Genomic DNA, 12696 nt, shown 5'->3' on the forward strand with positions numbered 1-12696 from the left:
GATTTCCGATAGTCGATAGTTGTCATCCATGTGGCATCGTTGTGTTCTTGTTGTTGTTATTAATCAGCAAAGCAACGAAAGTCGAAATTAGGAAACATGTCCGAGCTAAATATGGAGCTACAGAAACTCAGGGAACTGGTAAGTGGAAAAAACCACAACTCCGCTTCCATACTAAAGCGCCGTCTTTAAAGGAGTACAAGACGAAAGGTCTTGCCACCAGAATACAAACTGCCAAAAATGGTGACCAGCTCGACGTCGATTTGGTTCAGCTTCAAATCGAAAATAAGAAGCTCAAGAACCGTCTGTTTATCCTAAAGAAGGTAAGAACTTGTTACTCTAACTAGGTTTAACGAAAACTAATGTTTAATTTGCACTTGTAGTCCATTGCCGAAGAATCCACTGCCGGCGGAGCGAAGCCGAAAGATTCCGCTTCGATCACCGAGCATTTGGAAAGTCTGTTTGGCCAAGCAATTGCATCAGCTTTTCCGGAATTCAAAGATACCCCCGTAATAATTGCGCCGGTTAATAGTACATCCGCGAAATTCGGCGACTATCAGTGCAACAATGCCATGGGCTTGTCCAAGAAACTGAAGGAAAAGGGTATTAGTAAAGCGCCACGTGATATTGCAAACGAGCTGAAAGGACACTGCCCACCATCGCCTATCATCGAGAAGCTGGAAATTGCCGGCGCTGGTTTTGTAAATGTCTTCCTTAGCAAGTAGGTGTCATACCCGAAATCCATGGTCCATCCCCAATTAACTATGATATTTGCAGAGATTTTGCAGCCTCAGCCCTGAGCAGTCTATTGCGTAATGGCGTTCAACCACCAGAAGTGATCAAGAAGCGCGTTTTGGTCGATTTCTCCTCGCCCAACATTGCCAAACAGATGCATGTGGGTCACCTGCGATCCACAATCATTGGCGAATCGGTATGCCGCCTACTGGAGTTCCTGGAGCACGATGTGGTGCGCATCAATCATCTGGGCGACTGGGGAACGCAGTTCGGCATGTTGATTGCCCACCTGGAAGATCGGTTTCCCAATTACCTCAATGAAAGTCCACCCATCAGTGATCTGCAGTTGTTCTACAAGGAGTCGAAAAAGCGGTAAGTTCAATGACACTGCACCCCTTAGAATCCCTTAGCTAACTGGTTATAATCTACAGATTCGATGAGGATGAGGACTTCAAGAAGCGTGCCTACAGTCGAGTGGTTTCCCTGCAGAAAGGTGAACCGAACTCCATCAAAGCCTGGGAGCTCATTTGCAATGTGTCGCGCAAGGAATTCCAAACGATCTACGAACGTTTAGATATTAGCATCAAGGAACGTGGCGAGTCCTTTTACCAATCCCGTATGCTGTCGGTGGTCGAGTTTTTGCGAGGCAAAGGCTTGCTGGAACAGGACGAAGGTCGTGAGATCATGTGGCCCGACGACACGAAGACTGGTATACCTCTTACAATTGTGAAATCAGACGGTGGCTTTACGTACGACACCTCTGACATGGCGGCCATACGTCACCGCGTGCAGGAGGAACTTTGCGACTGGATGATCTATGTGGTTGACTCTGGACAAAGCACACATTTCAACACAATTTTCAAAGCCGCCGAACGCAGTGGCATATTGAATCCAAGCACCCATCGCGTGGATCATGTTCAGTTTGGCGTCGTTCTGGGCGAGGATGGAAAGAAATTTAAAACTCGATCGGGTGATACGGTTAAGCTGGCCGATTTGCTTGACGAAGGAATGAAGCGTTCGTTGCAGCAATTGCAGAGTCGTGGACGCGACCAAGTCCTCTCTCCCCAAGAGTTAAAGGACGCCCAGGAGTCCCTGGCATACGGATGCATAAAGTATTCTGATCTGTGCCACAACCGCATTAGCGACTACATATTTTCGTTTGATAAGATGCTCGAGGACCGCGGCAATACTGCGGTATACCTACTTTACACCTATACTCGCATTTGCTCCATTGCCCGCAACTCTGGCGAAGACTTCTCCAATCTGCCCGAAATACTGAAGAAGGTCAAGATTGAATTGGCCCACGAAAAAGAGTGGAAGCTAGCCAAGACCCTACTGAAACTGCACGACATACTGATCAAGTGCTCAAAGGAACTCTTTCTGCATTTCCTGTGCGAATTCTGCTATGAGGTGTGCACAGTTTTCACCGAGTTCTATGACTCATGTTATTGTATTGAAAAGAACAAACAAGGCGAAATCATCGAAGTCAATCATAGCCGTATTCTACTGTGCGAGGCAACTGCAGCTGTGCTGCGTCAATGCTTTTATATACTTGGCCTGAAACCGGTTACAAAAATGTGAAAATTCGACGTCTTACATCAAATGTAAACGAATAAAAATTGGTACTTTTGATACGGAAATTAATGTTGGTTTAAATGGGTAGTTCATTTTTTTCATTTATCAAGCATCTGTAATAGAGCTAATGGCCCTCGGAATTTAATTTTAAGGTTGGCTCTATGATCATAAAACAGTACAAAATGTTGAACTCGAAAACCATCAATTAAGGGTTAAGCATTTCAAAATTGTAACAAGCCCATTTTGGATTTTATTAAGATCGGAAATTCTTTCGTGGATTACAAAATGATTTTAGAACCGCTGAACCCAATTTGGTTTATTTCTAATAAATATGCAGAACGTTAAAAAAATGTTACCTTTCAGACTTGTCAGGTGTTTATCGATAACGCAACAGGGAGAAAATAGGTTCCACTATTTTATTCCAATTGGAAAAGATAAGAGGGAAATTAAAGGTGCCCTGTTATGAATTATAACCAGATGTTTGGAATGAAATTTATTCAAGTTAGACTAAAATTAACCGTTTTTCAGAAATTCTTTTTTTTTGACCGAAAAGGGCAAAATGCATTTACAATATTGCATATTACAATATATCCTATTAAAAACTCTTTATAATGCTGTGTAAAAAACGTTTTTGAAATTTCCCTTTAGTTCTAAATAGCCTGATACGTTCCTATACCAGTTGTTCTTTGGCTGGTGGTTTTCCCAAAATATTTAAGATACTCAGGTGAGCACCTGTTAACACCTGTTACCCATGACTTTTGACCTATCGAAAACAAGCGATAACTGTTTTACCCGAAACGATAAGGTTGGGTGAGTAAATATTACTTTATTCTTAATAAGTTTATGAGTAAACTTATTTTAAATATTTTATTCAAAAATTAAATAAGCCCCAATGAATTATTGAGTTCCTTTCTTCATCATATCTTTAATTATATATACATACATAGTTTCAAAAGGTAACCTTTTTGTTTGGAAATTTCATACAAAGTTCTCAAAACCTATATAAGTTTGTAAAATTGTTCTTACTTTCTTTGCGATCTTAAAATAAGAAAGCAATGTACTTTCGAAAGTGAAAACCGGATGTTCCGACCGATGCAAACATCGATTTGAGCCGTCGATGGTATATCGATGTTTTTTCTCTTCACTCAACGGCACATTACTCGGATATATCGGCATTAATTGTATAACTTTCACACCTCTACCCTGTCTTTCAGTCAGTATTTAGTCAAACAAAATAAACTACATTTGTTAGAGCTTGATAAGAATTCAGTGTGTCTTCTGTGTGTGTGCCCGTCATCAAGCAACAAATCGACGTATTTTTTTCGAGTATGCACATAAATCTTTCCAAATTGCAGCGAAACATACGGGTTTTCGAAAAAAAATTCAAGAAAATCGAAAAAGTTTGTGTGTGTGTGTTGCAATTGCAATATGTACATACACATCTTGTTTATTTGATGTAAAAATATCCGATTAATTTACCGTTTATCTAATTATGTTCTTGTTTATGTGGCATATTGCGGCACTACATGTGTGTGCGAGTGTGTGTGCGTGCGTGTGTGTGTGTGTACTCCCACAGAATGGAAAGTACCGCTACTTAATTAGATGTATATACAGCGATTTTCGGCAATTTCCTGGCATTGTCCCATTGTTATCAAGCACCGAAAGTGACATTTAAATTCGATTTTCGATTTTCGGGCACATAGCCCATAGTAAAAACGAGAGCAAAGTCGTGTCCATGTATTAGTCAGTGACTAATTGTTCAAAGCGCAACTCAACATGGCTGACTTTTCTGTGGTGAGCAGCGATTTTTGATGATAATGCTGCCTCTTTTCTTTTCGAACTCTCCCGCTCTTGCTCTCCTCGCTCTCTCTAGCGCTCTCTCTCGCTCTCACCTCAAATAAAATAAAGTGCTGGTAATTTTTCCGTCGCAAAAAATACCGATACAAAGGATTAATCGACGAAAATTCGTTTGTTTTTGTATATTTTCTTGTAGCAACAACAATTGTACATACATACACTTGCATACATCATCGGTGTTTTTTGTACTGCTATTCTTTTTTTTTTGAGGGCGTTTACATCCATACTTATGTACATACGAGTTTTTATCTTTCATTTTTTCATCCGGTGACGCTGTCACTTTCTATCAACAATAAAATAACGCCCACAATTGGATTTTTCCTCATTCTTGCTGCATCAGAGCTGTCCATTAATACTAGTTTTTTTTTCTGTCTTTACAAATCTAAGAGTTCCAATGGAAACCCATTCTTAAACAAGGAGAACGACTAAAATCGAAACACAAATAAACCCGAAACGAATCAAAAACAAAAAAACTGTTAAAGAGTGTGCAATTAAATAATAATAAAAGAAAAAAACACAAAACAGCATTGTTTTTGCAGAGATAAATTTACATTGTAAAGGTCTGTCAATAACTAGACTTCACGGTAGTCAAGATGACGCAACCACTGCCCATCCGCTTTCAGGAGCATTTACAGGTGAGTAATATCTAGTACTAGGGTCTTTCCATCCCCATCTGGGAGTTACGGCCCACGGCCCTTCAATATGCTACGTTAATCTGATCGGAACAAGTTATATACCATACACTTGTACACCGATTTCTCTTTGCCACGGTTCACCAAGTTTTCCGACATTTTCCTGTATTTTCACGGTTTCTCTTAGCCCTTAACTCAAAGAGTAAACAAGAAAGACTACCTTTCTTAAGTTATCAGACTAAGAGATACCCTCTACCAAAGACTTTTAAATGATTATATATGCTGTAGTACTTATAGTTCTAGCATTCTGTCCAAATATTTTTGTTTGAAAAATCTATATTTTCCATTACAATTTGTATCCCTTTTCGTACAGCTCACAAATGTTGGGATCAACGCCAATTCATTCTCATTCAGCACGCTCACGATGGAATCGGATAAGTTTATATGCGTGCGAGAGAAGGTTAATGATACCGCCCAGGTGGTCATCATTGACATGAACGATGCCACCAATCCCACGCGGCGTCCGATCTCAGCGGACTCGGCTATCATGAATCCAGCTAGCAAGGTCATTGCGCTCAAAGGTAATACAATATGATGGTCCAGCCGATCAATACCCGAGAACGGATCAGATTTAGGATATTAAGATGGGTTCCAAAAAAGTTCCACTTACGTGTCTCTAGGATTGTGGTCTCTAAGCTAACGAATCTGGAATAGATTGTAAGATTAAACTTTTTTTTAAGCCTTTGCAAGTTTAGGATCATAAAGTATGTTCAAAATATTTTTAAAATATTTTGTTTTTCAATGTAATAGGGCTTTCTATAACCAACATTTTATGGTTATCCCAAAGGTTCTAGCAGAAAAGTTATAAACCCACCCCATTTTGATATTTATTTACGAATCTTAAAGGATCTCAAATATATTTAAAAAATATTTTAATTTGCCATGTACAAGGGATTTCTATGGACAAACTAATATGGTTATCCCAAAGGTTCTAGCAGAATAGTTATAAAGATGTCTGATTTTTGATCGGCTGGTGCATAGCTTTTGAACATGTATAAATCGAATATTTTTCGTTTAGCGCAAAAGACGTTGCAGATTTTCAACATTGAAATGAAGTCGAAAATGAAGGCGCATACCATGACTGAGGATGTTGTGTTCTGGAAGTGGATATCCCTCAATACGCTGGCCCTTGTCACAGAAACGAGTGTGTACCACTGGTCCATGGAGGGCGACTCGATGCCGCAGAAGATGTTCGACCGGCACTCCTCCCTCAATGGATGCCAGATCATCAACTACCGCTGCAATGCCTCTCAGCAGTGGCTCCTGCTGGTCGGGATCTCGGCTCTGCCAAGTCGCGTGGCCGGTGCCATGCAGCTGTATTCGGTGGAGCGCAAGGTGTCCCAGGCCATCGAGGGGCATGCGGCCAGCTTTGCCACGTTCAAGATCGACGCCAACAAGGAGCCAACGACCCTGTTCTGCTTCGCAGTGCGTACGGCCACTGGGGGCAAGCTTCATATCATCGAAGTCGGTGCCCCGCCGACGGGTAATCAGCCCTTCGCCAAGAAGGCGGTGGACGTCTTCTTTCCGCCGGAAGCGCAAAACGATTTCCCCGTCGCCATGCAAGTCTCTGCCAAGTACGACACCATCTATTTGATAACCAAATATGGATACATTCATCTCTACGACATGGAGACGGCCACGTGCATATACATGAATCGTATATCGGCCGATACGATCTTTGTTACCGCACCGCACGAGGCAAGTGGCGGCATCATTGGCGTGAATCGCAAGGGACAGGTGCTCTCGGTGACCGTCGACGAGGAGCAGATCATTCCGTACATCAACACCGTCTTGCAGAATCCCGATCTAGCCCTACGCATGGCTGTGCGCAATAATCTGGCCGGTGCCGAGGATCTGTTTGTGCGCAAGTTCAATAAGCTCTTCACAGCTGGCCAGTATGCCGAGGCCGCGAAGGTGGCTGCCCTGGCTCCCAAGGCCATCCTCCGGACACCACAGACAATTCAGCGTTTCCAACAGGTCCAGACGCCAGCGGGTTCCACGACCCCGCCACTGCTGCAATACTTTGGCATCCTCCTGGACCAGGGCAAGCTGAACAAGTTCGAATCTCTGGAGCTGTGCCGACCCGTCCTGCTGCAGGGCAAGAAGCAACTGTGCGAGAAGTGGCTGAAGGAGGAGAAGCTGGAGTGCAGCGAAGAGTTGGGTGATCTGGTGAAGGCCTCCGATCTCACGCTGGCCCTGTCGATTTACTTGCGCGCCAATGTACCCAACAAGGTGATCCAATGCTTTGCCGAGACCGGACAGTTCCAGAAGATTGTGCTGTACGCCAAGAAGGTCAACTATACGCCCGATTACGTATTCCTTCTGCGCTCCGTTATGCGCAGCAATCCGGAGCAGGGAGCTGGCTTTGCCTCCATGTTGGTAGCCGAGGAGGAGCCACTGGCGGACATCAACCAGATTGTGGACATCTTCATGGAGCATTCCATGGTGCAGCAGTGCACGGCCTTCCTGCTGGACGCCCTCAAGCATAACCGACCCGCAGAGGGTGCCCTGCAAACGCGCCTGCTGGAAATGAATCTGATGTCGGCTCCCCAGGTCGCCGATGCTATCCTGGGCAACGCCATGTTCACCCACTACGATCGGGCGCACATTGCCCAGCTGTGCGAGAAGGCGGGCCTGCTGCAGCGAGCTCTGGAACACTACACCGATCTGTACGATATTAAGCGAGCCGTTGTCCATACACACATGCTGAATGCCGAGTGGCTGGTCAGTTTCTTTGGCACCCTGTCCGTGGAGGACTCGCTGGAGTGCCTGAAGGCAATGCTCACGGCGAATTTGCGCCAGAATCTGCAAATCTGTGTGCAAATTGCCACCAAATACCACGAGCAGCTGACCAACAAGGCACTGATCGACCTGTTTGAAGGCTTCAAGAGCTACGACGGACTGTTTTACTTCCTGAGCAGCATTGTCAACTTCTCACAGGATCCCGAAGTGCACTTCAAGTACATCCAGGCGGCCTGCAAGACCAACCAGATCAAGGAGGTTGAGCGCATTTGCCGCGAGTCCAACTGCTACAATCCCGAGCGTGTGAAGAACTTCCTGAAGGAGGCCAAGCTGACGGATCAGCTGCCGTTGATTATTGTTTGTGATCGTTTCGATTTCGTGCACGACCTGGTGCTCTACCTGTATCGTAACAACCTGCAGAAGTACATCGAGATCTATGTGCAGAAGGTCAATCCTTCCCGCTTGCCCGTGGTGGTGGGCGGTCTGCTCGATGTCGACTGCAGTGAGGATATAATCAAAAATCTAATTCTCGTTGTCAAGGGACAATTCTCAACGGATGAGCTGGTTGAGGAAGTTGAGAAGCGCAACCGGCTGAAGCTCCTGCTGCCCTGGCTGGAGTCCCGCGTTCACGAGGGCTGCGTCGAGCCGGCCACCCACAATGCCTTGGCCAAGATCTACATCGACTCGAACAACAATCCCGAGAGATATCTGAAGGAGAATCAGTACTACGATAGCCGTGTGGTCGGTCGCTACTGCGAGAAGCGGGATCCGCATCTGGCGTGCGTTGCCTACGAGCGAGGACTTTGCGATCGCGAGCTCATCGCCGTCTGCAACGAGAACTCGCTGTTCAAGAGCGAGGCACGCTACCTGGTTGGTCGTCGCGATGCGGAACTCTGGGCCGAGGTGCTCTCCGAGAGCAATCCCTACAAGCGCCAGTTAATCGATCAGGTCGTGCAGACGGCTTTGTCCGAAACCCAGGATCCCGATGACATCTCGGTCACTGTGAAGGCTTTCATGACGGCCGATTTGCCCAACGAGCTGATCGAACTGCTCGAGAAGATCATCCTGGACTCGTCGGTCTTCAGCGACCACCGCAATCTGCAGAACCTGCTGATTCTCACGGCCATCAAGGCTGATCGCACCCGAGTCATGGACTACATCAATAGGCTAGACAACTACGATGCTCCGGACATTGCAAACATTGCGATTAGTAATCAGTTGTACGAGGAGGCCTTCGCCATCTTCAAGAAGTTCGATGTGAACACCTCGGCCATCCAGGTGCTCATCGATCAGGTGAACAACCTGGAGAGGGCCAACGAGTTCGCCGAGCGTTGCAACGAGCCGGCCGTGTGGTCGCAGTTGGCCAAGGCCCAGCTTCAGCAGGGTCTGGTCAAGGAGGCCATCGATTCGTACATCAAGGCCGATGACCCGAGTGCCTATGTGGATGTGGTGGATGTGGCCAGCAAGGTGGAGTCATGGGATGACCTCGTCCGCTATCTGCAAATGGCCAGGAAGAAGGCACGCGAATCTTACATCGAGAGCGAGTTGATCTATGCCTACGCACGTACCGGTCGTCTTGCCGATCTGGAGGAGTTCATTTCGGGTCCCAATCACGCCGACATCCAGAAGATAGGAAATCGTTGCTTCAGCGACGGCATGTACGATGCGGCCAAGCTGCTGTACAATAACGTTAGCAACTTTGCTCGCCTGGCCATCACGTTGGTCTATCTGAAGGAGTTCCAGGGAGCCGTGGACTCGGCGCGGAAAGCCAACTCGACGCGCACCTGGAAGGAGGTGTGCTTCGCCTGCGTGGACGCAGAGGAGTTTCGGCTGGCGCAGATGTGTGGCCTGCACATTGTGGTGCATGCCGATGAGCTGGAGGATCTGATTAACTACTATCAGAACCGGGGATATTTCGATGAGTTGATCGCGTTACTCGAGTCGGCTCTGGGACTGGAGCGTGCGCACATGGGAATGTTCACCGAGCTAGCTATACTTTATTCAAAATTCAAACCTTCCAAGATGCGAGAACACCTGGAGCTGTTTTGGTCTCGCGTTAACATTCCAAAGGTTCTGCGTGCCGCCGAATCGGCTCATTTGTGGTCGGAGCTGGTGTTTCTGTATGACAAGTACGAGGAGTACGACAACGCTGTCCTCGCCATGATGGCCCATCCCACGGAGGCGTGGCGTGAGGGGCACTTCAAGGACATCATCACCAAGGTGGCCAACATTGAGCTGTACTACAAGGCCATCGAATTCTACTTGGACTTCAAGCCGCTGCTGCTGAACGATATGCTCCTTGTGCTGGCACCCAGAATGGATCACACCCGGGCAGTTAGCTACTTCTCCAAAACCGGCTATTTGCCACTCGTCAAGCCCTATCTGCGTTCAGTCCAATCTCTCAACAACAAGGCTATCAACGAAGCCCTCAACGGACTCCTCATCGATGAGGAGGACTACCAGGGTCTGCGCAATTCGATCGATGGATTCGACAACTTTGACAACATTGCGTTGGCCCAGAAACTCGAAAAGCACGAACTTACCGAATTCCGTAGGATTGCTGCCTACTTGTACAAGGGTAAGGGTAAATAGTAATCATATATAAATCAAAGTAAAATAACAATATTTTAATAATTCCAGGAAATAACCGCTGGAAACAGAGCGTGGAGCTCTGCAAAAAGGACAAACTCTACAAGGATGCTATGGAGTATGCCGCCGAGTCTTGCAAGCAAGATATTGCCGAGGAGTTGTTGGGCTGGTTCCTAGAACGTGACGCTTACGATTGCTTTGCGGCCTGTCTATATCAGGTGGGTAACCCAAAATCCATTCAGCATTGAATAATAATATGTGCTAATTGTATATAACGTTCTTCTGCTAATCAATGTTTAATCTTTTTCAGTGCTACGACTTGCTGCGCCCTGACGTCATTTTGGAGTTGGCCTGGAAACATAAGATCGTTGACTTTGCCATGCCCTATTTGATCCAAGTAATGCAATTCTAAGACCCTATTGTTGAAGCATTATTAATTTGCAATCTGTTTTCAAGGTTCTGCGGGAATACACAACAAAGGTGGACAAATTGGAGCTGAATGAGGCCCAGCGCGAGAAGGAGGACGATTCAACTGAACATAAAAATATTATCCAGATGGAGCCGCAACTGATGATCACCGCTGGCCCAGCGATGGGAATTCCCCCACAGTATGCACAGAATTATCCCCCCGGTGCGGCAACAGTGACGGCGGCAGCAGGACGTAACATGGGCTATCCCTACTTGTAGGATTGGGACCCGTTGAGAAAACCATCAAAACAACTTTAAAAACAATTGTATCAGCATTAAAGGAATACCAATAAAATAAGAAAAAATAATCTATTAAATTGCATGTGCGCCAAAAGTTACCAAAACAAAACAAAACGACAAACATTATTAAATTAAAAAAAAAAGCTATGCAATTAACAATCCAATTTTTGGTTTGTTTGTAGACATTTAAAAAATGATTATATGTTTTGATAATTACAGCACTCTTTATTCAAATATAACAGAATATATTACTTTTTATCATAATTAACGATGTTATTGTCAGTCGGTTAAAGTACCTTTTACTGTTTTAGCAGGGGGTATTAAAAGGTTGGTTTTTACTTTAGCAATCTAAGTATCAGTAAATTAATTCGGTTAAATAATATTTCAGAAAATTATTCTTTTGAAAGGGAAGACCTCTAGGTTTCTTGGAGCTTTAAAATATGGCAAACAAATTTTTCTAAACATCCTAAACAGTTTTTGTTGACCATTTGTACAAAAATTTGGAGGTGACAGTTTTTGAATATTTTAGATTTGGTTAAAAATACCAATTTCTTAATTTTTGCCAAATAATTCCTAGTGTGACCAGTTGTAGTTATAAAATAACTTTTTCGGTCCCAAATGATTTCCAATCGACGTTTCAATACTTTCAACTTTTTTCTTTGAGTTGCTTATATGTATATATGTAGGTATCCAATGATTTCAGATCTGGGGAAAATGGAAGCCATTTATCAACTGGTATTTTTGCTCCACTTTTAAACCAGTTTTCCTGAAAACAAAATGATTCATAGCCTAAAATTAATTGGGAATTTCCCCTTCACGAGGATTTACGAACTTCTGACCAAAATTATTTATTATAATACCATCTTTATAATATGGATGCTGCACAGCTGCCAATTGCTGAGCAAAATTATGAAAATTACCAATTCTACTGCTAGTTTCCAGGAATACTTCGATTTTGGACACATCCATGAGGAGAGATTTTATCGGATGTTTTTTGTGCGATTACCGACGCTTTTAATGACCCTAAATAAACTAAACTAATTATTTAAAAATATATCTCTGATCAACCATCAAAATATTCTGGAGAATTGAACTAATTCAGCTGCTATAATTTCGAAATCAAAGACTTTCGGTTAAATTTGAATTTATTATATTTACTCTCCACCTATATTTTGCCAACCATATTCATTAGTGATCTTTAATAATAATATTTTTAAGTCTATACCTTTAAAATATTGTTGTTGCTGGTTTTCTTAGCTTTCGAAATAAAATTCAACTGTCATTGTTGTGGAACTTTTTAGTATGCAATCATATTATTCTTTTCACATTAACTTATCTTATCTACGAACAAAAAATGCGTATTTGTTGTAGTCGTATATACTTTAGAGCATAAATATGTTATATTATTTGGTAAATATATATGTGTAATTATATTATTATTAATTAGATAATTTTAATTAGGCTGTTTTACATTCAGAATACATTTTTTGTTATCTTTATTTTTTATTTAGATCGGAAAATAAATCTTTATGTTATTTCTTCTGCATATTTGTATGTATAATTTCTTACAATTTGGACATTTTATGTGTTCGAGCTTGTCTTCGGTGGATGCAGAAATGGCTAAATTACATACCAGTTTTGTTTTACTTTATAATATATGGGCATTTTTAATACTAATGAATTTAAATCAGTAATTAATAATTTAATTAACGGTGGATCATTCGACACATGCTTAATTCAATTACTTACATATCCATTTTTGCCACTACAATACGAATGGATAGACAAAAACCATCGCGTA

General features: G+C 43.4%; 2 protein-coding genes across 3 annotated transcripts; both read left to right on the plus strand.

Annotated features, from left to right (window-relative positions):
* The first annotated feature begins 18 nt into the window (after nt 1-18).
* LOC119557729 (probable arginine--tRNA ligase, cytoplasmic) lies at nt 19-2372 on the plus strand. The gene is made up of 5 exons (XM_037870612.1): nt 19-138; nt 192-320; nt 381-718; nt 775-1104; nt 1164-2372. The coding sequence occupies exons 1-5, from the start codon at nt 97-99 to the stop codon at nt 2311-2313; spliced, it is 1989 nt and encodes a 662-aa protein (XP_037726540.1). The 5' UTR covers nt 19-96; the 3' UTR covers nt 2314-2372.
* Nucleotides 2373-3494: 1122 nt separating this feature from the next.
* Nucleotides 3495-11134, plus strand: LOC119556293 (clathrin heavy chain). 2 transcript variants are annotated; one of them, XM_037868354.1, is made up of 7 exons: nt 3495-3633; nt 4552-4799; nt 5170-5377; nt 5875-10176; nt 10239-10405; nt 10498-10584; nt 10644-11134. In XM_037868354.1, exons 2-7 carry the CDS (start codon nt 4758-4760, stop codon nt 10872-10874), a joined length of 5037 nt encoding a protein of 1678 aa, XP_037724282.1. In that variant the 5' UTR covers nt 3495-3633; nt 4552-4757; the 3' UTR covers nt 10875-11134. The 2 variants fall into 2 exon arrangements, with proteins under 2 accessions (XP_037724282.1, XP_037724283.1); XM_037868355.1 differs by having other exon boundaries at nt 3507-3633; nt 4690-4799.
* The last annotated feature ends 1562 nt before the right edge of the window (nt 11135-12696 follow it).

Source organism: Drosophila subpulchrella, chromosome X, assembly GCF_014743375.2.
Source record: "Drosophila subpulchrella strain 33 F10 #4 breed RU33 chromosome X, RU_Dsub_v1.1 Primary Assembly, whole genome shotgun sequence".
NCBI classification, from domain to species: domain Eukaryota; kingdom Metazoa; phylum Arthropoda; class Insecta; order Diptera; family Drosophilidae; genus Drosophila; species Drosophila subpulchrella.

Coding starts and splice junctions, on each gene's coding strand:
- LOC119557729 (XM_037870612.1), top strand. CDS start 97: ATGTCCGAGCTAAATATGGAGCTACAGAAACTCAGGGAACTG. Junction 139..191: donor TACAGAAACTCAGGGAACTG/GTAAGTGGAAAA, acceptor CCGTCTTTAAAG/GAGTACAAGACGAAAGGTCT. Junction 321..380: donor GTCTGTTTATCCTAAAGAAG/GTAAGAACTTGT, acceptor TTGCACTTGTAG/TCCATTGCCGAAGAATCCAC.
- LOC119556293 (XM_037868354.1), top strand. CDS start 4,758: ATGACGCAACCACTGCCCATCCGCTTTCAGGAGCATTTACAG. Junction 4,800..5,169: donor GCTTTCAGGAGCATTTACAG/GTGAGTAATATC, acceptor CTTTTCGTACAG/CTCACAAATGTTGGGATCAA. Junction 5,378..5,874: donor CAAGGTCATTGCGCTCAAAG/GTAATACAATAT, acceptor TTTTTCGTTTAG/CGCAAAAGACGTTGCAGATT.